Here is a 24,464-nt window from a genome sequence, read left to right on the forward strand (position 1 = left end):
GCCCTGGTCTCTTTAGCACAGTTAAATAAGTACATTTAGAGTTGGGTGAAAGAAAAAGGCGAAAAATCCTGAAATTCTAAATGGCTGCCATCCACCCTAGTCACAGTAAAATATTTGAAAAGGTTACAGTACTTCCTTTACTTGTATTATTAATTAAATTCATTTTGAGTTTCCAAGGATCAGCACACCTCTTGTTGTCCAAGAAGGTTCACAAATCCAACATTTTCTTGGATCACTTGCAGCACAGTTTAATCTTTTATAGGTTACCATTTTCTTTTTTCGAGCAAGACGTACGGAAACTGAATTAATCTTCAAAAGATCTCTTCCTGTAGCTTGTCTCACTCCTCTCACTTTTCTCCTCCATGTCACTTGATTTAGCTGATTTCCCCTCCCCCTGCTCACAGGTGTATCTCATTTATCTCCTCACCTTCTCCAACTTCCTTTCCTGTCAGGGTGGAAAAGGTCTATTCTGTAGTTTTTCCTTAGTTTCCCCCTTTCTGCTACATGCTTCCTTCAAGGAAAACATTTTTTTGGTTAGGCCAAGCTTCTGCAGAGATTGGCCTCCCAGCCAATGAGTCAATATGTTGTCAAAGTGAATATAATTCTCTGCATGTCCAGCAGCTTAGCAGCAAAACATGGACGAGCTAATGATTCTGAACTGGTGCACTTGGTTACAGGATAGTAGCTGTAGCATTTAAGAATTGTATCTGACTTTTGAAAGTGTAGTCCAAGATTACAGTACTTACATCTAATGTGCCCCCTGGTGTATTAAGGCAGGGGACCGCATGATGTTTATAACAGAATTACCCCATGTAAACAGGATATGGCTACGTCAAGAACCGGTTGCACTACGGCTCCATCCTGTCTACATGATGGTCCAACTTCCACTGGAACTGTTTCAAAATTGAGTATCTATCACAAGCTGTTCTTTTGCTGACTTGTTTTCTGACAAAATATTATTTATGTTGAATTTATTAAATTGATGCAAAGAATTTATATTCAAGTTTACAACATGCAAGCTGGGATTTGCAAGCAAAGATCATTTCCTTTCAAGTTCATTTTGACACTTTTTGGTTTTTAAGGCAACAACTCATGGAGAACTTAATGAGGATCTGTTGGAGATATCAAGAAGTTTTGAGATAAAAGTACCATCTACCTCATTACAATAATTTCTTCTATTATGATAATACTTTTTTTATTTTCCCTTTTCATGTTAGTTACTTCGTTCCTCAGTTGACAGTTTGACTTCCAATCAGCTGCATCACCAGACTCTATTGCCACCTTTCTTCTTTCCTGTTTTACTATTCAAAACAAGAATCAAACTTGCGACCCGTTCATGAGCATGCAAGACCCCTGTGGGACTCTAAAATGTAACAGCAATTTGTGAGTGTCAATCATTGGTGAAAGGGGGCGATTTGCAATCTGTGTGTAGGCAGTGTTCTCATCAACGGGCCCCTGATTGTAGTCATATCCTCAGCAGTTCAAGTGTGACCTTGTCTGACTCCATTTTCTTTGGAGTGGACCTCACCTCATGCTCAGGCATTATATACATAGATTAATTCCCATACAGTGACCCAACAGGTGACAAATGGTAAAGGATTGACTAGTCACCTTCACAGTATGCTCACGTTCATTTTAATGTGGTTATATTGATTATTTTCCTACATTACATAAGTGTCTCAGCATAAGCAACAGTGAGGCAGGGGATGGTTAGAGGAACACTCTGAATCCTCCAGGGCCGTCATTAGGAGAAAACTATTATCTAATGGCACGGAGGATCAACCACTCATTTGTATTATGGGCTCTTGCAGACCTGTCTGTATGGATTACCTTCAGATTTAGTTATAGCTAGTGGCACAGCAACTCACAGGAATGAGAGATTATCAAAGAAGTTCAACTCAGTGACAACACGAACTGTGTCAGAGGCTGTGACAGAGCTTTACCTAGACAATAATGAATTGTTTTTTTCTTCTATGGCTTTTACATTAAACATCGTTGGTAAGTATTTTAACAATACAGCTATATGCTGATGACTGACCACTCACATATACATTATTAAATCTTTCACTAATGATGATTAAGTGTGTTTGTTCAATGAATCTCCACATCAATTACAGTCATTTTATACACCTAAACTATACTTCTAAATTTCTGCTATTGTGACATTGTGACATTTTCTGCTTATCTAGATGCATAAAGTGTCTTCGGCAACGGCCACATAAATGTTTTGATGTGATAACACCTCTGCAATATGACTCAAAACAACAGCCCTGCAATCAGTATTGCTTAAAAGGCTTACAACTGTCCAGCTTTGTTGAAACCTGACTAAAAGGAGTCCATTCAAATTAAAGGTCATGTGTTGGACTGTTTTAATATAAAAAGGTGCCAGTCTTCTCTACATCATAAAATTCCATAAAAAAATCTGCCATTTGTTTTATTATTTACCCTTGTGCAACTTAAATACAAGAACACACTTTACAGTTACTGTGTAAGACAAATTTGTCCGTTGGGAAAATATTTTTGATTCTGAATCAACTGTTGGTGAGACTAAATTTGCAGTCTGGTATGTTGAAGACTTGCAGCCTTCAAACCCAGAGGATGTGTGTGCTGAAACTGTGAGGCGATGCCGGCACATCAGACGTTACTCCAGTAATTATTCAAGACACCAACACAAACGCTTTTGCAGTTGCATTCATTATTCTTTCATAGTCTGGAAAGTGTTTTCACACACCTTGCTGCTTCCTCTCGGTGATGAATTTGCTCCATGTCCTCTTCCTTTTCCTGTTCTCATACACTGTGGTATTGTTTCATGCAGATTTATTTGTACAGAGAATAATGAGCCTGCTGCACTTGCTCTCTGCGGTATCCTTAACTAAACTGCAGTGGTCACATGCTACATTATACACAGTGTACCTCTTATGTCCCACTTGATGACCATTACAGCTATCGCTACAAGAGCTTCCCAAAGTCATTGTCCCACCTATCTGGAGGCAGTATGAGTGTTTGAGTGCACAATATGAATTCAAAAAACAGACTGTGTTTTAGGAGAGGCTTTTCCCTACTATTTCTCAGGAGTAAGACCATACAATATTGTGAAACTGTCGTATCTCTTACTCTTTATCCATCTTCAGTAGAGTTTAATATTGTTTTACATGTTAATATGTGTGGATTTGATTGTGGATGTGGGCGGATTAGGATGTGTGGATATTTATCAAAAATGATCATTGCACAACTGATATAAATAGCTTTTGTCAATTACAAACACATCCACTGAATCATTACTGAGGAAATCTCATTTTCATTTCTTATAAAAGTGAAACTTTCAATATTTACAAATTTGAGGAAAGGTTTTAGATTTATATAGTGTAAACTATACTTCACTCTAATGCCAATTGCTGGATGCGTGTAATCTAATGTTTAATTGTATTTCAGGTCAAGTACACTTTACTGCTTGTTTTCAACCACCAGAGGGCGACATGATACATTTCGGTGCTCAAAGATTGTGGAACCCTCTCAGGCTTCTTGTGATGTAGTTACTCTCCCTCTGAAACGTTGACCCCATACATTTGGATGTTATGCAGCCCTATGATGTAACAAGGTCTTGTGAAATTCTTGCGCATAATTCCTTTTCAAACCTTATATATCTGGGTATCTGGCAAAGTACATACAGAAACTGTAGGCTGACGTGGTTGCTTTTAAAATAAGTGACTTCAAATAACTATCTATCAGACTGATGTTTAAGGGTAAATGGACAAGAAAGTAGCTGCTGGCACCAGCACAGAACCTTTATAAGATATTTAACAACTAACATAAGCGGTATTATATTAAAAAATACGTTTTTTACAAGTTAAGTTTCTATCAAGAGGATGTCAGATAGATGTGACATATGAGCTATGTATCTTGCTATCATTCTACAAGCAGCTGTTCAGTTCTCCCTGCTCCGTAATCCTGCAGTTATTTATTTGTATTCAGCTGCTCCTCACTTAAATGTGACATACAGTATAGTACTGTTTCCTATTATATTGTATTTTTAATAATTGTCTTTAGTTGAGTCATATACACCTTTTTATCTGTTTAATTGCTGTGTGAAATTTCAGCATATAATCTGCTCTACTAGTTAACTATACAGTTTATACATTACATTTTTTATACCAAAACCTGAGCCATTCTGTCATTGTTGGTATATAAATGAGTTATATGTCATCTGGTCTACATGGGTCTGTAGCTTGCATCTACAGTAATGAACAGCATGTCTTTTCACCAAACTTGGAATTGGAGGACTTGGATGAGTGTAATTGAGCAAGATCATAGGCTACAGATCAGGGATCGAAAGATATTCATGGTGCTGCATTGAGAGATAATGCTCTCATATTGCATTTATAGTTTGTTCTATTTAAAAAAATAGTATAGTAAATTTAGTAAGTGTACCTCACTGCACGAGACAACTAGCACACATACCAATACTGTAAGCCAAACTGAAGTGTTTTGAGACCTTGAATAGGATCCCAAAGGTTACATTTCACATTTACAACATAGTTATGCACAAACGTGCATGGCCACTTATGCATCTGAAGCTTTATCCAACCACATGTTTATGGTTTCATTTCAACAGCAAATGAATGTCTGTGTAGTAAAAATATGTCCCATTGAGATTAAAGTCTGGTTTTCAAGGGAGTCCAGGCCAATGTAGGCAGCAGCACAAGATTTCTGTTAATATAGTAGAGGATCAGAGTTCAGATATGCTACAGATATACTGTCTCTTAACTGATGATAAGAGCCATTCAAGTCAGGATGTCGTGATAAAGAGATGCTGTACATGGAACTTTACTACCACCCAGTGGATCCTGAAGCACAGCACCTCCTGCAGATGTAAAGTATATTGTAGTGGAAGATGTAGGTGGTCTAAGGTGGGCCTCTCCAGTTGTAAATAGTGTTCTGACACGTGTGTGACCACTCTGGTGTCTGTGACCTCTCACCCCTGAAAGCTCAGCTTTACCACCCGGGGGTGGACTGTTCTTGATCTCGCGGCACCTCCAGCAGGCTGGCATACAGCTCTCTCACTCAGTCTCCATGTGAAGAACCCCAAGGTCCACTTTATTGTGCATGCACATACAATTACATGTGTATGTATATGTGTGTGTGCATGTTCCTTTTTAGAGAAACAGCTCCATTATAAAGGTATTTTAAGTTGAGGTTTTTTGGGACTGTGCAAGTCATTTATGAGCTCTAAGTGGCTCAAGTTTCTAAGTGTTACTTTTATAGCCTTGCTTGTTACAGAGTTTGTTTAATGTATAAATACTTCAGGCAAAACACTGTCGAATTCAAAGTTGAAGCATATATACCTCCGTGTAAATTCTACATATTTAGGTTTCCCTTCTGGGTAGTGTATCTGGTCAGCTGTCTTGTGTTTCACCTCCGTTGTTTGATCTGTTAGATTCTGAGGATGCATCATTTCTTCACAGTGCAAGTGAAGGCTTGTCTTTACATCAGTGTAAATAGGACTCAACACAGTAAAACTGGCTGTAGCTATTGTTTATTTTGGGCTTATGCACATCTGGGGTGTGTTATGACTATAAGGCACTCTCTTCCCGTCAGATCCGCACACAAACACTCCCTTTTTCTTGCATTGTGCGGAAGCATAACAGAAGCTGCCATTAAGGCTATGAAATGTCTTCATGTCGGACATACAACTGGGATTTTGCATGTAGCTACTTTCAAAGGGACAGATGGTGACATTGGACGATATAAAAAAAACCCAACAGGTGTGGTATTCAGTGAGCGTTCCTCAGGTGCGTCTTTTCAATATCCGCACGATGAAGCATGATATCACTGAGCTTCTTCGTCTGCAGCATCATTTTTTTTCCTCCTCCGTGACACATAAGACCCCCCCCCCCACTCTATTCACTCTGCCTTACCAACTAATGATCCTCAACACCCACCTGAGCAATCATATACAACCCTTTGATCAGCTGTATCCCTCACTTTAGTACTGTTAAAAAAAAGATACAGCACCAACAAAGGGCCCAAATGTGTCTCACTCCCACTGCCTAGCCTACTCTCTTCTTCATTATCTATTCTCTTTTATTCCCTTGTCCACATGCAGTACAGAACAATACAGCGCAGGCGGACAGGGTGGAGGCTCCTGACAGGAGTGGTAACACGATGACACACCAAAGGCCAGGTGAGTGAAATCCCCCTCCGCAGTGGGACATGTGTCACAGTCCAGCCGTGTCTCCAGCCCTTTTTTGTGGTCCCGCGTCTCTCTTCTTTGGCTCTCTACGCCTCCGGTCATAACGATAAAGCTCCCATCTGCTGTGGGGACGCGGGTCTTTCTCTCTCTGAACTGATCCCTCACAGCAGTTTCCCCTTTGTCAGATACGCCGATCGCGTTTCACGTTTGACACCTCTCTGTTTTACACTTGCGACAGGTACGAAGGTTCTTCTGTTCTCGGAAGAAATGTATTGGAAATGTGATAGTCGTCTCCTTCCAAAGCTTTGCCCTCTGCGCCCTTGTCCCCCTGAAAACAGTATTTTTTTTAAAGAGCAGAAAAACAGTTCTAAAGGAATGCATGAGTGTGTTTATCCCCACTAAGAGTTGGATGATTGACCCTTCGGGTGACCTATTATTCGCCACAAAAGGTGCAACTCTGAACTTGCCAAACAAGAAATTACATTCACTGTATTCTATTACTTTTTAATGCTATGCAGTCTGCAAGATTGTATCATCCACTTTGATATCTAAAGTGTGTTTACATGGATCTGCCTGGCTTTCTATCTATCACCTGTCTGGCTATCCATCCAGCCATATATCTATCTATGTGTCACATCCATTTGTGTGACTGTCGTTCTTTCATAGTGTTCTCAGCTGCTTCCGTGCGTCAACAGTGTTGCTGGTGATTCTTCACACAAACTTTGCACATGCCAATTGTTAGTAACATGAACCGACTCAGCATCCTAACCTGCAGTGAGATCGCCTGTCACAGGTCAAAGAGACAGCTGTAGTGTTTTCAGACTTGGGCTTAAACTGATAAAGCGGGCCATATTATCTTGTTACAGTCATGATAAAGTTTATGTGTTTGTCATGCGGCTCACCCCTACCTCCAAACGTCTGTCATCAGAGCCCTCATGAATAAAATCCCAGGATTGAGATAAAATGAAAGTGTGTTAAAGAACTATTTACAATTATAATTCAGATATATTTTAGACTAAAGTATGCCTGGAGCAATTCAACGTCTGACACCTGAACCTTGACCTATGAACCCAAGTGTATGTCTCCAGATACTTCAGCTATCACGTAGACTCAAGACAACGAATGAAAAGAGTTTGAAATTTTCTCTCTGCCCTGAATGACTCACTGCCTCGCCATGTACAAATACTTCTTGTCCTTGGTGCCAAACACCATAGTGATTACCAAATAAACCTGACCTCCATCCATTTCCTGATAATGATGATAACATACTAAATTCTCACACCATTCTTTTTCCTAATTCCTTATTATCAGCAGCTCACACTGTAAAGTGTCGTCAATAATCCCTGTAAAATCCGACACATCTACGCAGCTCCACCACTGTGTCTGAAGTGTGTCCTGATTAATTTCCTATTAACCAAGACCCTCTTAAAAAAGGGATAAAAATGTCTCCATCTAGGTATTAAATTAGTTTAGCTTAGAGTCGGATAGGGTGTTTACATTCTATAAGATACAATCTCCACCAAGGTTATAAAAAAGAATTTAATTAGTTCATATCTGATATCACATTACAGCTGATTTGATCTAGGATCCAAGGATCCACCTATACAACTAGTAGCAATCGCTAATTTATTTGACCTTGAAAGCAAAATAAACACTGCAAGTCAACTTTCCCATAACCTCTACTCCCAAGTGAACTGATTAGATTATCACGGTATTACATCCAATTGTCTCTTCGTAAACTCCATTCCGTTTGTTATTGTAAGCCTCTTGTTATGTGCCATTCATGAAACAAAGTTCAAGGTTGCCACCACATTTGACTCACCTCTCTTTTCATTACAAGAACAACTGAGCAGGGTTTATCTGGTGGCATGACTGGGTAATAATATGTGCTAATACTCCTTATACTCCAGTCTATGTTGGAGTGGTAATGTCATTTGATAGCGGTGAAATATGAAACACAGGGAAATGCCACATCCTGTTTAGCATAATCATGAGTCATATTTCTCAGGGCTGGAAAAGTTTGCCTCCTTTCCATCCACATCTGTCCTTAATGGATTTCGACGGCCTGGCAGGAGCAGGAGTTTATACATTTTAACATGGGTGGCCCCAGTTAAAGTCTGAACTTCTAACCCTAGCAGTGTGAGAGCCATGACCTACACATTGAGGTGTGCATTTGTGTGTAGTCTGCTTGCAGTACTGCAGTGTGAGTGAGCAACTTTGTGTGTGTTTGTGAGCATTATTGTACAATGCAGGATTATAACTTCAGCGTGGAGTGAACAAGTCAGTCCATTTAACGGAAAGAGTTAACCATAAAGCAGTACTTGGTCAGCTAAAAAAAAAAAAAAAAAAAAAAAAAAGTTGGAATGGGTTAAAAGTATTTGTACACTCATTTATGCAGAATTTGTCAATTATGCTTAGGTATTGGTGTGTATTTTGTAATTATAAAATGTATGAATGTGTGAAAAGGTAGCATGTCATTTGCAGAATAATAAAATATTTTTTTGTTGGTCTCACAATAAAGTTGTTTTTCATACAGTGCTACTGGTGTATCCGTTTTTTGTTTTTTTTCTAATTCAGACTATTTCTTTATTTCATGTGTGCCAGAAATTCCTTCAGAGATATATCTTGCATTTTGTGAAAAACACTTGCCTTTAAAATCCACACATATATACATTTACCTTGGTTTATTTTTATTTATATATGTAAATATTTATAAATAAACCGAGGGAAATGTTTTTCTCTCATGTGAATTAATCCGTGTATCAGCTGATTAATCTGAGCGCAAGATTCTTCTCTCATATCCACTATTCAAACAACTTTCAAGGTGACTGCACTGCGTGATTTACATCAAAGTGACCATGTGGTAATGCTGCTCTGATCAACTGTCCAGTCTGCTGAGAGAGACATAATATCCTCTGGGTATTACTGACAGGGAGCGTGGTGTGTGTTTGTGCCTTGGTGTGTGTGTGCGTCTGTGTGTCACTGTATGCATTTGTGTGTGTTAGTGTGTGCCCACGTGAATGAGTGTGAATGTGTATGTGTGTCACAGTGTATTTATGTAAGCGGCTGACATAAATACATCAAGGGGAACACACAGCTGTCCAGTGCCATGTTTCTTAGGGGTTAGGACCTGAAATGGACTGTGGGACTGTTTCTCAGGTTGTGTCACTTCATTTTAACTTCCTTTCAGTGAACTTGATTCCCCGGTGAGAACCTGTGTGAGACGGTCGTCTAGTGCTCTCTACGACACATTTGCAGTAAAGGAAATGGGGGACTTAGCGAGTCCCGCTGCACAGCCACCGGATGGCTGCGGTGAAAGGGACCAGCTCTGATCTCAACACATACCAGGCTGGATTAGAAGAGGGAACCAGAGCAGAAACTGGATCTGACCCTCTCTGCTATCACTCTCTAACCCTGCCTCTCCTTCCCAAAGACATCCTCAACACTTCCTTCTCCAATTAGTGTGACCTTGTTGCGTTAGAGGGGAAACTTTGTGAAAGTCAAGTCCCAGCTTTGTGCACCACACTTTTAGCAGAGCTGTGCAGCGAGCAGGCTTGAAGGCTAGGGTTTATAATCAAAATAGCTCAGTTCAAATCTGTAAACGGATACAGATAGGCAAAGCAAACGGACAACAAGTGACGTAACCCTGTCCCTTCCCTCGAGGGAGCTTTTCATCTTTGCCCAGTGGTTGTGATCAGCACTTCGCCAGCCCTGTTTGTTTAGTAACACAGTAGGAGGAGGCCCCTGGCGGACACTCTTTGAATGCTAAAAACCGTAAAGCCAGCATCCCACATGTCCAGTCTTCGATGAGGGGCGCCACCGACAGCTGCCGAAAGTCAGGGGTCAAAGTCATGGCAGGTAAATATCAGCGGTCAGGATTACACGCTGCCGGGGGCATGCAGAGAAGGATGATGGACGGCTGAATCTAAAGAGTTGAGCAACTCTATTAGCCCAAGACATACGGCCGACCACACAATATAGAATACATGCACACATATCCTCGGAAATTCCTTATTTCAATCCATCTTTTGTCATGCAGACAGCTGAATGCAGACACGCCTGGAGATTTTCAGGCTTTGGGCAGTTGCCAAGATGTCCCGAGTGCATCTCAGATTCAATCTATGCATCCCACCTGTTCAGCCTGTTGCAGTGAGGGGAAAATATCTTGCACCAGTATTTGTGAATAGTAAAAAGTAATAATAAAAAAGCAGGGAGCAGTGTTGTAAATGCTTACAAGTCAATAACTTCCTCAGCGCTCTCCTCCACTCGAAGGACCTTGAATTCATCGCTTTACAATCGTTGCCCAATGAAGTCACTGGTCCGTGGGAGAGAGCTTACTGGATTCCCAATTGCTCGTGAGGTGATAATTCACCCTGGACCAATAATAAGCTGTTCACACAGCGTGCAGCTATTTGGAGGCTATTGCGATGTAATGACAAGTTATGCCTTGATGTAGCATTGCCCCTAAGAGTTGTTTCAACTTTTCAAATCAGACTATTTTGTGGACAAGAAAGTTGAATTACTGTGACTACCTCGGCCCACCATTTACACCGTATAGCGGGAAGAACACCACAGAATGTACAGAATGTAAATAAACATAGTGAAATGAGCCTAAAAGGACATGTGGGTTTTTAAATGGCTCCCTCTCTCTACACATTTAGTATCTGTGTCTGAGAGATTTAACCTTCCTTACTTCCTCCCTTCTATTTATAACAGTGTCATAGTCCTGCCTGCACTTTGATAGTACCAAGTGATCTCATTTACACACACTCGCTCACACGCAAAGTCTCACACACACACACACACACACACACACACACACACACACACACACACACACACACACACACACACACACACACACACACACACACACACACACACACACACACACACACACACACACACACACACACACACACACCTGCAAGCACATAGTTTTTTGCATGCATACAATTTATGTGTGAATGATGCCAACAAAGACTGTTTGAGCAATGACTAAAACGGATGGAAATACTACTCTGAATGCCACAATGGCTGGGCATTTGGCGGCACGCCACATCTGAATTGTAGCATGTCCTAATGGATCAGCTGAAAGCTATGTGAATCCTTCAGTATCTGCCCTGCCTACCTGCTCTCTGTTTCTCCGTCTCTGTGCCAAGGTTGATCCGGGGCTCTGTGGCCGCTGACAGCTGAGCTCCCTCTGGCAGGCAGCCGGCACTCCTGCACACAACTACATGCAGAATTCATAATGAGAGACCACTGTCATGGTTGGAATTGAAGCCAAAAGGACAATGATGTGGAGTTTGAGATGCCATGCATTGGGTGGACACAATGAAAGAAGAATCTCCATAATATAATGCAATCCTAAAACAGTGTAATAAAATAAGACCAGTTTGAAATTCCTCGCCACTTAATACATCAGAAGGTTCAACTTGCAATGTAAATAAATCTACCTACGAAAACTACAGTGTGATATTTATTGTGTAATTGAGTCACTGCCTTCATACTCAGTGTCATTAGCCTCATGCTGTATTTAATTCAGTGCTATTGTATTGGACTGTATTACATTGTGTTGGTGTTTCTGTCATTGTGTCACATACTGCTCATCAAACTGTCAATGAACGGCTTGAATCCGTGCAGTCTCAATTCAAACACACTACAAACATCATGAAATCTGCATGATGGATTTTCATACAACTGAAACAAACTAAATCGACTTCATACAACATGTGTCCCCGTGCACTTTTCTGGAACTGATTTTTTCAATACATACAGCTAATCAATATAGTATATATGGTTTGCCTTTTGTTCAGCTGTGAGCAACAAGAGGGTAGAAATGTTTCATGTGTGTCATGGTCTATTTTTACTCAATGACTTCAATAACCACACAGAGTCCTATCTATCTATGTATTGTATTATAAAGGGAGCTCACTTGGTCCTGATAAGCCTAACATGTGAAAGCAAAAGATGTCTGTAACCATCAACACCAGCCTGCCCTGTGCATGCTGACCCAGTCACCCAGCCCGGTCTCTTGCTATTGTCAATCCATTTAAAAAAAAAAAAAAAAGTCTTTAAACATAAATAGAAACAACTCATTTCACGGATGAATATAAAACCACACTGTGCATAGTGTTTGAAAAATATATATTTTGTACTATTACATTTTCTGTAACACTTTTATAAACAACAGTTAGATGTGGTGCAAAGTTTTTTTTCACAATGGTTGCCACAAATTCTTTTAGTACAATCAACCAGCAGAATGCTGATGAAGTTGTACCCTTAGGATCTCTTAAAATCTTTGGAACGCAGCATGTTAATCATCCAGATCACAATAATGCTTTAAATGAATTGTAATTAGTCTTTGGTTGTTTGTTTTTTTCCACTGAGTTAATTGTTTATTTCATTGTCCTCCTGAGGGACTGCATAGTGCATAGTGTGTTGAAATCTATTACTCATCAAAGCAGACATTGTGAGATTGGAATGAAACATATTAAACAAGCCTACAGATGTCCCAGTTTTTATTGCATATCACATGCAACAGTGACTCATAGAATCATTTGTTTCATATTAAGTTTAACAATTCAGGGCAATATTAAGCTGAAACAGCTGCATTGATCTGGATTGTTTGTAAGAGTATTGTTAAATGTTCATATAAACTTTGTGGGGAGTCGCTGTTGTTTCCATGCGAGGGCCTGCTATTGATGTGTGGGGGCTTGACATCAAACATTAAGGTGCTTGCCCAGTCATTCAGTGGCACAGATAATGAAAGAGGGCTCCTCTGTGTGAGTGACGAGTCTCTTCCTCACACCCCATGTGGTGGTGATTCGTTCAGCTTACTCATGTTTCTCCTCCAAACAAATTAATATTTATTATAGTCAGTCAAGCATTCAGCCCAGGGGACTGATGACTCCACACGGACTGTGCAGCGCTCTCGCATAAAGGAACTCTGTGAGATGGTTCTATTTTGGGTGAACATTATCTCCTCAACTCTGCCTGTATGAGACAGAGGAGGGTCACAGAGGAATCCTTCGATGACACTGCTGCAAGATATCAATAAACAATTCGGCCTCTGTCTGTCGTATCTCTGAGCAGGCTGTGTCCCAGCCTGAGATGTCATATGCGGTGACGTGTTAAAAACATCTCCTATGTGAGATCTAGATTTTGTTCAAATGTAATTGGTAAACAATTTTTTTTGTATCTATTATCCTTCAGATTATTTTTCCAATTAATCGTTTAGTCTGTAAAATGTTTGTGGGAAATGTCCATCACAGTTTCCTAAAGCCCAAGGTGATGTCTTGATATTGCCTGTTATCTTTATTGCTCCATTATTATCATAGATATTATCATAGTATCAAGAAAGTTGCTGATTAGTCATTTCTGTTAATTAACTGACTCAGTTTAGTTCATTTGTTTCAGCTTTGTGATACACCTCTATAAATGGAATTGAAGTGTTTTCCATGGATGAATATTAATAAAGTCATATAACGTTGAAGAAGACATTTATAAGTTGAATTCAGTATATGCAGTAAAATGTTTTATTAAATGTTGCACTGTATGTTTATTTATTTATATATCATAAATCATGCTTTCCATATATTCAAATTACAATGGAATAATAGGTGTTGTATTATCAGTATTTGGCCTCTATGTATATCACATGTTTACAAATTAAGATATATTTTATTGTTACTTTATATATAGTAGTCATTTCATTGGGGTTTCCTAGATAAAGCACATGAATAAGAAAGAACAAAACATGTAATACATTTAATAAATTAACTAGATATGTCTTTTTAAATGTAAGTAATTTGGAGACCAGATATTATTGAATACAGCAGCTTTAGATTTCTCAACTCCAACTTCTCCTAACGTCTCCTGATGAACTCTAGAAAACCTTGAAGAACCACAGAGAGACCTGACACTCTGCTCTGCTTCCACATGACTCAATGTTGTTTTATGTTGTACTGTAATGTTCTGCCAGTTCACATTACATTCATGCTTTTGGGCTTGTTTATGTTAGTATGGTTTCCTTTCATTCATTCTTTTTACCTGCTTATTCCTGTTCAGGGTAAATGGGAGCCTGGAGGCCATCCCAGCATGCACTGGCAAGGAAGCCCTGCACAGAGCAGTTTTCTGAAGAATTTAATATTCCTGTTGATCCTGATTTTTCTGATTTGATTTGTTTAAATGTTGTTATAGTGTAGTCGAGTTATCCACTTACCCTGAACTAGTGAAATGCTTCATTGAGGGCAAGAGGGCAGTTAGAATTATGACCGCTGATGTGAAGGATCGCTGCAACACGTAAATCACAGGAGCTGGGCTCAATTTCAGTTACGACAGAACAGCTCATATACAAAACATCCATATCAATAAATTAAAAGTTACGTATGGAACTTGTATTAAAGGGGGCATATCATGGGAAACTTACTTTTTCAGTACAGAGTGCCTACCAATGGCCTGTGCTTGTGTGCTTAAATAAAAAAACATGTGAGCAAATGAGCGATTCAAATTTTTTCACCTCTTTTTGTTAGAGGCTCATTAGAATAAACCACCCTCATCTTAGTATCGTCACCGAACTACTCTTGCAAAGGTGTGCCATATTTTTCTCACAAGCCAATCACAGCAGACTGGACATTATTTCGGGAGGGGGCTTAAAGAGACAGGTTTTATAAACGGAGCAATTCAGTCAGAGGGTGAATACAGCAATATTAAGACAGACACTACGAGAAAAAGAATGTGTTTTTGGAACATTGAAGCATGTTAACATGTTCTAGTAGAAACCCAAAATATAAGATGACCCAGAAAAGGAGTACGAAATGTCCCCTTTAAAATGAAGAGGACAATAATATTAAAAAAGATAATTACAGACTATTCCATTTACATTACTATTCCAAATCATTAGTTGAATTAAAATAGTTCAGAGGGGAAAGGAAGTTGAAGAGGATCTGGTCCTGGAACAGCAAGACAGTTATAACAGAAGAATGCCACTAGTGAATCTGTGTATTATGGACTAATAATCAACTCATTCTAAACACCAGAGATCATTTTGCCATGTTGCCAAGTTATATGAAATAAGGTGAAAGTCAGGGCCAAGTAACCATAAATGTACAGAAACAAATGATACGAGTTCAGGGAATTCTATCATAACAAACAAAACATCAGTAGCTTTCAGTAAATACAATGAAACCATGTGAGAACATGACGGAAAGGAATCAATACAATTAAAACTTGGCTCAGTACCATGCAGATACTTTGAGAATGGGTAGGGCGTATATAAATGCTTGAAAGAAAACATGTATTGACAGGAAGCTCCAGCCTCATATCTATGAGCCTTAATACAACGGAATAACAGATAATTCAGCGTGGATTTAAAGTGTCAATGCAGGGATTTCTATCCTTTCATTGAACAGCCATCTTTAGCAGCATTTCACATGTTAAATTAAAACCAGAAAGCTTCTTGGAAAAGCAAGCGTTTAGTTGTTGGAAGGTCTATTCCGGCACATGTACACAAAATGAGTTTAATTCTTAAAGGACTGGGCTTGTGGAATTCAGCTCTGCAGAAGATGAAAGGCGAGGGTAAGGCTTGTAAATCATGAAGGCTGATGGAGATCCTTTCTCAGGTACCACATCTCAGCTGGTTCAGAGTCCTTCTTTTGTGGTCTTTGTGGGTTTTGCCCCGGGCTCACCTTGACAAGAAACTGCTTATTGAATGTCCAGATGCCACTATGGGTTACATTTCTATGTAATCAATCTAGAGTGGAATACGTTGCCAACATATATAGGCTGAAACAAAGTGTTACACTCTGCTCTAAATGCTCCTCTCGCGTTATCACAAATATGTTGGAGTAAATAGCAAGTGAAGTGGGACTCAAAATGTGAGATGTGTGTGGCCATCAGACGGAACATGACACCGGCGCGCAAAGAGAGCTCAGATCAGGTTAGAAACATGCATCGCAACAGAACATCTCCAAATCGCATTCCGCATACTGAAATCTAATCCGAGGACATCAGGATGTGTGACATAATCCCCAAGACATCTGAAAACTGCGCTCCTCCAGAACGGGGCTCCAGGGGTGGTTTGGAGAAATATGTGGACCTCTGTTTGCTCTTGCGGGGATCTATAAAAGAGGGGCGGACACCAACTGCCCCAAACGTCAGAGCGCACTTAACTATAAATCTCTCCAAACTGCCCTGTGCTCGCGGTGCGGTGTTATGCGCAGACATCTGTCCCGTTTCAGTCCAGTATGAGGACAACGCGTGTGGAAACTCTTCCGAGCCGCATAGAGATATATCTGACCCGGAGAAATGGAGAATAAATACCCCGATCTGCGTTGTTTACCATGTCAAGATATTGTCAGACGTTGGCGACTATGAACATTTAACGCAGTTCTGGATTTTAAGGGCGATTTAACTGTTTTTGTATCAAGAGGCTAGACTAGAGCTCCGTGCGTCCTCTGGGTGACAGATTGTTGGAGCTTTTGCGCCTTGCATATATGCACTGGAGACGCTGATGTCTTCATTGAACTCCTCTCAGTCGGAGATGGTGGAACTCTCTCGGATTTCCAACGTGGAAACGTAGCATCCAATTAATCAGCGACTGCAACTGTACCCCCGTAAGGCGCAGTGGCACTTGGTCAGCTCTCTTCTACACCCACCTTTGGACTCCAAAGTGTGGAAAGACGCGTGGGTTTTTTTTTGGTTTTTTTTTTGCCGGATCTGAGTATGAAAAAAAACAACTCGTGTGGTGTTTGGGCTTTTATTTATATCGAATTTTGAAGTCGTTTTAAGGACATTTTCGGATTGTGGTTGTTGGACGATTCATGCAGCTGATTCAGCTTTGGACACTAACTGAGACGCGTTTTCTGTTTTGGATTTTAACAACCAACAGCCAAGCGAGTTTCAGGTCTGCATGGGCCATATTTAAGGTAAGTTAAGCAACATATTGTTTTTCGTTGAGAGTTTATTTATTAAAAAAAAAAAAAAAAAAAAAAAAAAAAAAAAATATCATCAGAATATGCTTGCGAAATACGAGCTTCACTAAAGTCATTTTCGTTTAAATAGAAAATCAAAATCAAAATGTTGCTTGTGCATTTGTTAGGACTTGTGCAGGGCATTTTTAAGCACAGTATTTATCCATGCATGCCTGTTTAGGTTTACTGCAGACTCAACGTGCCATTAGACCAGAGTCACGTAAGCTTTGGTGATCGCCATCTGGCCAACTCACAGCATTATTTAGGCTCTCGTTGCCAACACGCTTTGGTGCCTTAACCAAAGCGTGTTGTTGTGTGAGGCACACCCTCCTGCCTCATTACAAGGAGCAAGAGCTCGCCTGATATCACAACAACATATAATAATATATCATCTAATATTCTTAATATGTCAATAGAGAACAAATAAGTAGGAGGCTGCTGGTAATTAATTTAAAAAAAAAAAACACAGTACTTTTACGCACACATTTACGCATTATTCTTTGTATATGATGTGTTTATGTTGGGGATATCCCGACATTATCTAGTACATAGGTCATTTTTATTGTGATTAATATATTCAGAATGTCCTCGTAGGTTTACTCTGATATTTATATTTACAACAGATCCCACTACGAGACAGTGACGAAGTAGCTCCAAAGCCTCTCTCAACGTGGTGATACAGTTATTAATACAGGATGAGTCAGGGCAGGTCCTGCCACACGGTTTCAAACTCTTTGCTGACTTCATTATAAACAAGAGTTGGCCTACATTCTGATTGGACAGCGGTTGATTGAGATTACTTTATATTATTTATTTTTTTTTTAAATCATTATTTCTTTCTTAAAATTCAAATAACACAGCCTCTCTTATTTTTTTTTTTGCAGCTTTCTTCATAGGAACTGAGTCTAAGATGAAGTTATGGGATGTTTTGGCCACGTGTTTGTTGCTCCTGAGCTCTGTTGCTACACGGCCTCTCTACCAAAACACTCAGCCAGCCAAGAGGACTTATTTCCCCAGCAGCTACAGTGAATCTGCGTCCCTATCTGTGGAGGACGGAGAGCCAGCGTTCCAGCGTAAAGAACACAACCTGCAGGAGATCTCCATGGAGGATCAATGTAAGGCCCGCGGCATGGTTGTTGTTGTTTTTTTTAATAACATGCAATTGACTATTTAATTATATAGGAAATAGTGAAGCCAGCATCTTTTCATCAGGGGCATGAATAGTGTTGACTTTTGAGAGGAAAAGTAGGCAGCACATCCACCTACTGCAGGTGGCATTTTGTAAAAGGGCAATTCAGACACTTTTGTTTTGCTGTCCAAGTCATTCACACTAATCACACTTGAGAAACAGCCGGTAAAGTGAAAGCCAGTGGGTTGAGCCAACAGTGGAGAGTCCTCCATTGATAAGGCTCTCAGACAGTGAGGTTATCAGCCGGAAGATCTTAATTTGTGTTTTATTGCTGCTGTGGGTTAAAGCACACTGATGTCAAAACAAGTCAGCAGCATGAATAGGAGTATGAGCAGCTCTGATTCCAGAGGTTGTGCAACATATTTCCCTTTTGTTTCCATTCACCTCTGCCTACCTGAAACATAGAGACCCATGACCTTTGCCCATCTGCCCAAAGTCAGAAATCCTGCTTTCAGAGGTGGCAGTGTGAACCACAAATTGCAGGCGAGAGGCTGGACAACACTGGAAAGTTTGAAGCATCAAGTGAGAGTTCTGTGTTTATGTTCATTTTAACAGCAACAGTGGGCAGGAATTTATTTTGTTTAGCTCAAAGTGACACAGTATCGTCTTCACGCAGAAGTAGACGCGGCCAAGAACTAGATAAGGAATGGAACATTTGGACAAATGTTTGTCCTGCCACCTCATATTCTTGTTTGGACCATGGTGACATCACTGATGTGCTTGTAACCAAAGCCCATTAACAATGCACTAACAGTGTAAACAAAGCTGTGGCCCTCAGAGGGGATGGGTATGTTGGTTTGCGTGCAGCATCAAAGATATTTCTAGTTTTCTCTTACTTTTTAAGGCTTAAATCTGCAGGAAGCTGCTGCACGAGGGGATTTATATTGTAGTATTCAGCCAATGACTGCAAAATCATGGCACCAGTTGCACCTTGAATTGCTCCGTTGGCTGCCACTGGCCCAGTCTGTCAGCAGGTGTACACTGTAGCCACCCTGCCTGTCAGCTGACACACAATAGGAGGTGTCTAAATCAAAGGGCAGGTGTGTCTAAACAGATTGGCCCGGGCACACCTGATATACGAGCAGCGGCCCAATCAGCTGTGGAGCGCGGGCGGATCAGATGGCTTTGTGCGCTGCCAGAGGAACAGGTAACACAAGAGAGATAGGTGACACTGCAATACAGAGGCGGTGTTAACCACAACACCACCTGCCAGACATCGCTCCCCATTGCCCTGACTTCCTGACTCACATCCAAACACTCCCACGCAGGTAATGGAATTAGAGTCGGACCAATTGATTCACTTCAGAACAATATGTCTTCATGATTCGCATACTCGGTTCAGTGTTGCCAGACCTGCAGGCATTATGAGAAGGAGAGACTTTACTCCGTAATAGAATCAACATGTAACAGAGGAGGGTCCAAGACTTCCAGTCAGTTCTCATCGGTCCTCGCAGCAGATGGTGGAGAGCTGAGCTGGTGCATGTTTTGAGTTTCGAGCAGATTACAATCTGCTTCATCTAAATCACCCAAAGCATATAACTTCCTTTTTATTTGGCCTTTGAAGTGTCACCTCTCAAAATTTAAACCATGAAAGAATTAATTGACTGCTAAACTCACTCTCACTGCGTCTCTCTTGGTGATGTAATTGGTCTGTGACTACTGTATCATCACAAGCAATAGGTGTGAGAAAGCAAACAGGGTTAACTTCAGATGTGCCGCTGAACAACCTTTAATGACTCAGGTTCTTCCAGTATCAAGCGGACTGCAGGCAGCGTGCCAGCCTTGGTTATTCATGCAAAATCAAGTCTACCCACATCCTGTCATTACAGATGTACAAGTCTTCTTCTCTGACTACGACAAAGTGGAATTGACAACACCCTCTGAACTTCAGCCTCCAACTCATCCCCCATTAGCCATCTTGAAAAGAGTCAAAGCAGGGCACCTGCACTCGAGTCCATAAGAACAGCTCTGGACTGCTCTCTGCATTCCTCCGCCTGAGACTAATCTATAAATCAGCATGCACTGTTTCTGATCTGCACATTTATCAGTATTTATGGACATTGTCTGCATATTTTTCTACACTTAACATTGCATATGCTGGCCGCCGATTAAGCTTCTACACTCAACAACAATGTAGATCTTTTGGGGTTTTTTTTGCCAAGAGTGAATAGTTTGTTTAACTTATTGTGAATTTATTCAATTCTACATGTTACGTACACATCTGTAGTTGTGCATTTAAAGGAGTAGTGGGACATTTTGTGAAATTTGCTCATTCATTTTATGGTACAGAATTAAGATATGTTAAATGCGAAGATCAATAACACGTTTACCTTTTACATATTAAAACAAACAAGATAAAACACGTTAACTTATTATCTTTAGAGGTGCTAGTAGATTATTTTAGTTACCGTTGGACCGAGCCAGGTTAGTTTTCTGCCTGTTTCCAGTCTTGGTGTAACCCATACTAACTATTCCTTTAAGTAAATACTACTTGTTTTTTGTATACCTTGGACATTTTTCCATTTATTTATTGTTTAGCTCATCTAGGGGTACAAAATTCCAGGAATATTCAAGGTGGGAACTTTTCATGGGAATCTACAGGAAATTAGGGGAATAAAATAAAAATATAGGGGATATCTGTGATATTTAATATGCAGTAACTAAACATTTATCATATCACAAGCAGAAATAATACATTAAGTTATCCACGGATATTGATTATCCTTTTGTCAAATACCTACAGTAGCTACAGGAATGTTAGCTAGCAAGTTAACTAATGGGGAAAGGTACATTGAAAATCAAACCCACAATGTGGACAGTGCGCAACCTTAGGGTTTAAAGCAAATTTGAAAAGAAACAACAAAAACCTCCTCAATGAGCATGGTCAATCAAGCTCCATCCCGCATGGTAACGGTAAGATAGCCAAAACTAGCGGAATGTGTTTACATGTTTTAAACAGTGTACTTTGCTTTAGGCTACTCTCTGCTGGTTGACAGAAATATCAAATAAAATATATTCATTCCAGTAAATGATAACTTCAGAAAGCATGTAGCCCTTTGGCTCAAACGCTGCAGTAGTGTGGGCTGCACATGTGATGGGAGAATGCACTGTAATGAGATTCTGCATACTTTTAATCAAAACATGCAATATTGTTTTGATTAATGTGCATTTCCCCAAAATTAAAGCTCCCTTTTAAAAAGTAAGAGCACTTTAAAAAACGTAATTCCCAAACTTATCTTCCCTTGGAAATCTTCCGACCCTTTTCCTCCCTAGTCTCATCCAACATGTGATTATTTTTTTTTTAACCTACATGCATTTACGTGTTTCTTTGCTGAGATTTCTGGTTCTGCAATATTTTCAAAGCCCCATGTGGTTTTATTAATTTAGATTTTTTTCCCCCAGTGGGATATTTAAAGTTTAATCTACTCTTCTCGTATAGTTTTTGAAAGCATTAGATCCTTGACTACAACTTTGTTGCGGTGACATCTCAGAAAGTCAGTGATTTATTATTTTAATACCAACTTTGTAAGAAAATTTGTTCCCTTTATATCTTTCAGATGACATCGCGGGTCCCTATCCGGAGCAGTTTGATGATGTAATGGATTTTATTGAGGCTACCATTGGCAGACTCAGGAGATCGTCAGAGCCCAGCGGAGGCTCAAAGGGACGGAGAGAGCAGAGACAGAGAGGAGGAGCAGCAAACACAGGAGGCACGAGAGGCGAGAGGAGAGGACATGGCGACAGGAAGCGTGGTCGAGGGCGAGGGGGAAAGGAGGGCGGGGGAGAAGGGGAGGGAGGGGATATCGGTGCAAACCCGAGGCTGCTTGCTAAAGGAGGTCCACCTCAACGTGACGGACTTGGGGCTTGGATACCAGACTAAAGAGGAGCTGATCTTCCGGTACTGCAGCGGCCCCTGCGTGGAGGCGGAGACCAACTATGACAAGATCCTCAACAACCTCACACACAACAAGAAGCTGGACAGGGACACACCCTCCCGCACCTGCTGTCGGCCGATTGCTTTCGACGATGACTTATCATTCTTGGACGACAATGTAGTGTATCACACGCTGAAGAAGCATTCTGCCAGGAAGTGTGGCTGTGTCTGATGAAGTGACGGACAAGATCTTCATCAGTGAACTAAGGATCACCTTTACTAGCTGGTGGGATCTCTGTTGGACTACGGTCATACCTGGTCGAAAAGGGAGTGTATCGTCACTTATTTTGGTAGCAGTTAACAAAAAAACAATGGAGCAGCTATAAAAAATAAAAAAAGCAAACTGTACATTCGACTATGACATCTGCTCAGTCCTACAGAACCACTGACCAGGATTCGCAGGAGAAACGATACTGTTACACTTTGCTAACTGTGATGACTAAAAAGGTGAGAGTGAAGAAAACGGACTAAGTTGGCTTAGATTTTTTTTATGGAGGAATTCATTTTCCCAGGAACATCAGTTTTTCCATAGCTGCTCCTAAGACTCCAGATGAACACGGAGATATGAAGAGAATATTTCAGCTGCATAGTCTGGATGTCGACATGTACATTCAGAGCCAAGGGATGACAAACACCACAGCGGAGCTCAGCAAAGACTTTTTGTTGCAACGCATCTACATAAAATCCAATCATATATATATATATATATATATATATATATACATGCATATATATATATATACACGTGTGTGTAAGAGGTATATTTATTAAGATGGGAATTAACTTATTGTTATTTATTTCAATCCATTATATGAAAGAAATTGTCATTTTTCTTATTTATTTAAAAGCTTTGATTGTCCTCGATGGTGCCATTGTGGAGCATTTTCTCACGCAAACTCTAACAAGGTGATCCAGAACTGCTCAACACTCACCCACAAATCCTAATAATGCTTTTGCTCTTCACTTAGATTCCAGAGTTTCTCTATTCATGACACCAAAGGATCATCATTAGCTATCCAGTTTAAGCAAGGGTAGTAAGAGACACAGAGGAGGGGACCAATAGAAGATTTCTTTGATTGAATTGATTGTTGTTTGGGAGCATTTTGAGTGACGGCAGGGTAGTTTTTTTTTTTTTTTTTTTTTTTGTTGATATGTAACCTCATTTTTCCAAAGTGACCATGTTAACACAGGGGGGAACTTCACATGTTGATCTCTCAACAAGTTACTCTTTGCTGCTGTTTATTGTCAAATTAATAATCCAGAATAGATTTAACATCACTCCAAACAGGAGCCATCACGTTTTTATAATTGAAATCTAAAAAAAAAGGACATGAGAGTAATGGTCTCTCTGAGGATCTGCAGGTGCCTTAGAGGATCCATCCTTTGAGTCACAGAGTATACAAGCTGCCAGGAAGCCTGCCTATCAGCACATGTTACGCGAAACCTCACTCTGTTCATGTACCAAGTCTGTCAAAGGCTTTGCAGCGGTTGCTGTCCCAATAGGCTTTAATGTCTGCTTGTGGTTCTGTCTCGACTCTGACAGGTCTTACTCCGTGGAAGGGGATTTGAAAGTGATCCGCTAACATGAGTCTTAACCAAATAACCCCCGTGGGCAAAGCCACATTGATGAAGGCAGTTTAAGGAAAATCCAGCAACTGTAGCGGCTGTCATCGCGCAAACGATGTAAATATCTCAAGGCTAGAGGGTTGGACAAAAAAGAAAATGTTTTGGAATTAGAAGGAAGACGATGGGCTCAACTTGCTTTCTACATGTAATAACAAGTTCAGCCGAGTTTTTTTTCCTCCCCAAAACTATACACAAATATACATCTAGGAAAACGGGAGGCATTTTGAAAGCATGTTGCATGTGCCGATGGAGACCCTGCGAGGGGATGGTTTTAAGTGGAACAAAGAGAGCCCTCGGGTCGGTCTTAATGTTAGCACGGATTAGGGACCAAGGTATCTGTGCCCACCCAGCAGCAGCAAGCAAGCCAGCTTTACTGTGTAATCCCCCTGAACACAGAACAAATCCACTGCATCAAGCTGAATTAAGGCCAAACACTACACTGAGAAAAAAAACCAAAAAAAAAAACCTCTAGCTTTTATCACAGCATACCTCATCAATTGGATCATCTTCCCCTTTAACAACTGATTCATACATAAGCCTTTCCAGATGAGA

At 40.3% G+C, this 24,464-nt stretch overlaps 1 protein-coding gene across 1 annotated transcript; it reads left to right on the forward strand.

Moving 5' to 3' along the window:
* The first annotated feature begins 17,062 nt into the window (after positions 1-17,062).
* gdnfa (glial cell derived neurotrophic factor a) lies at positions 17,063-22,649 on the forward strand. The gene is given in 4 exon segments (XM_054613080.1): positions 17,063-17,118; positions 18,048-18,278; positions 21,910-22,148; positions 22,150-22,649. Coding segments are annotated over 3 exon segments (753 nt in total). The 5' UTR covers positions 17,063-17,118; positions 18,048-18,073; the 3' UTR covers positions 22,459-22,649.
* The last annotated feature ends 1,815 nt before the right edge of the window (positions 22,650-24,464 follow it).

The sequence above is a fragment of the Anoplopoma fimbria genome, chromosome 14, assembly GCF_027596085.1.
Source record: "Anoplopoma fimbria isolate UVic2021 breed Golden Eagle Sablefish chromosome 14, Afim_UVic_2022, whole genome shotgun sequence".
Lineage (NCBI taxonomy): Eukaryota > Metazoa > Chordata > Actinopteri > Perciformes > Anoplopomatidae > Anoplopoma > Anoplopoma fimbria.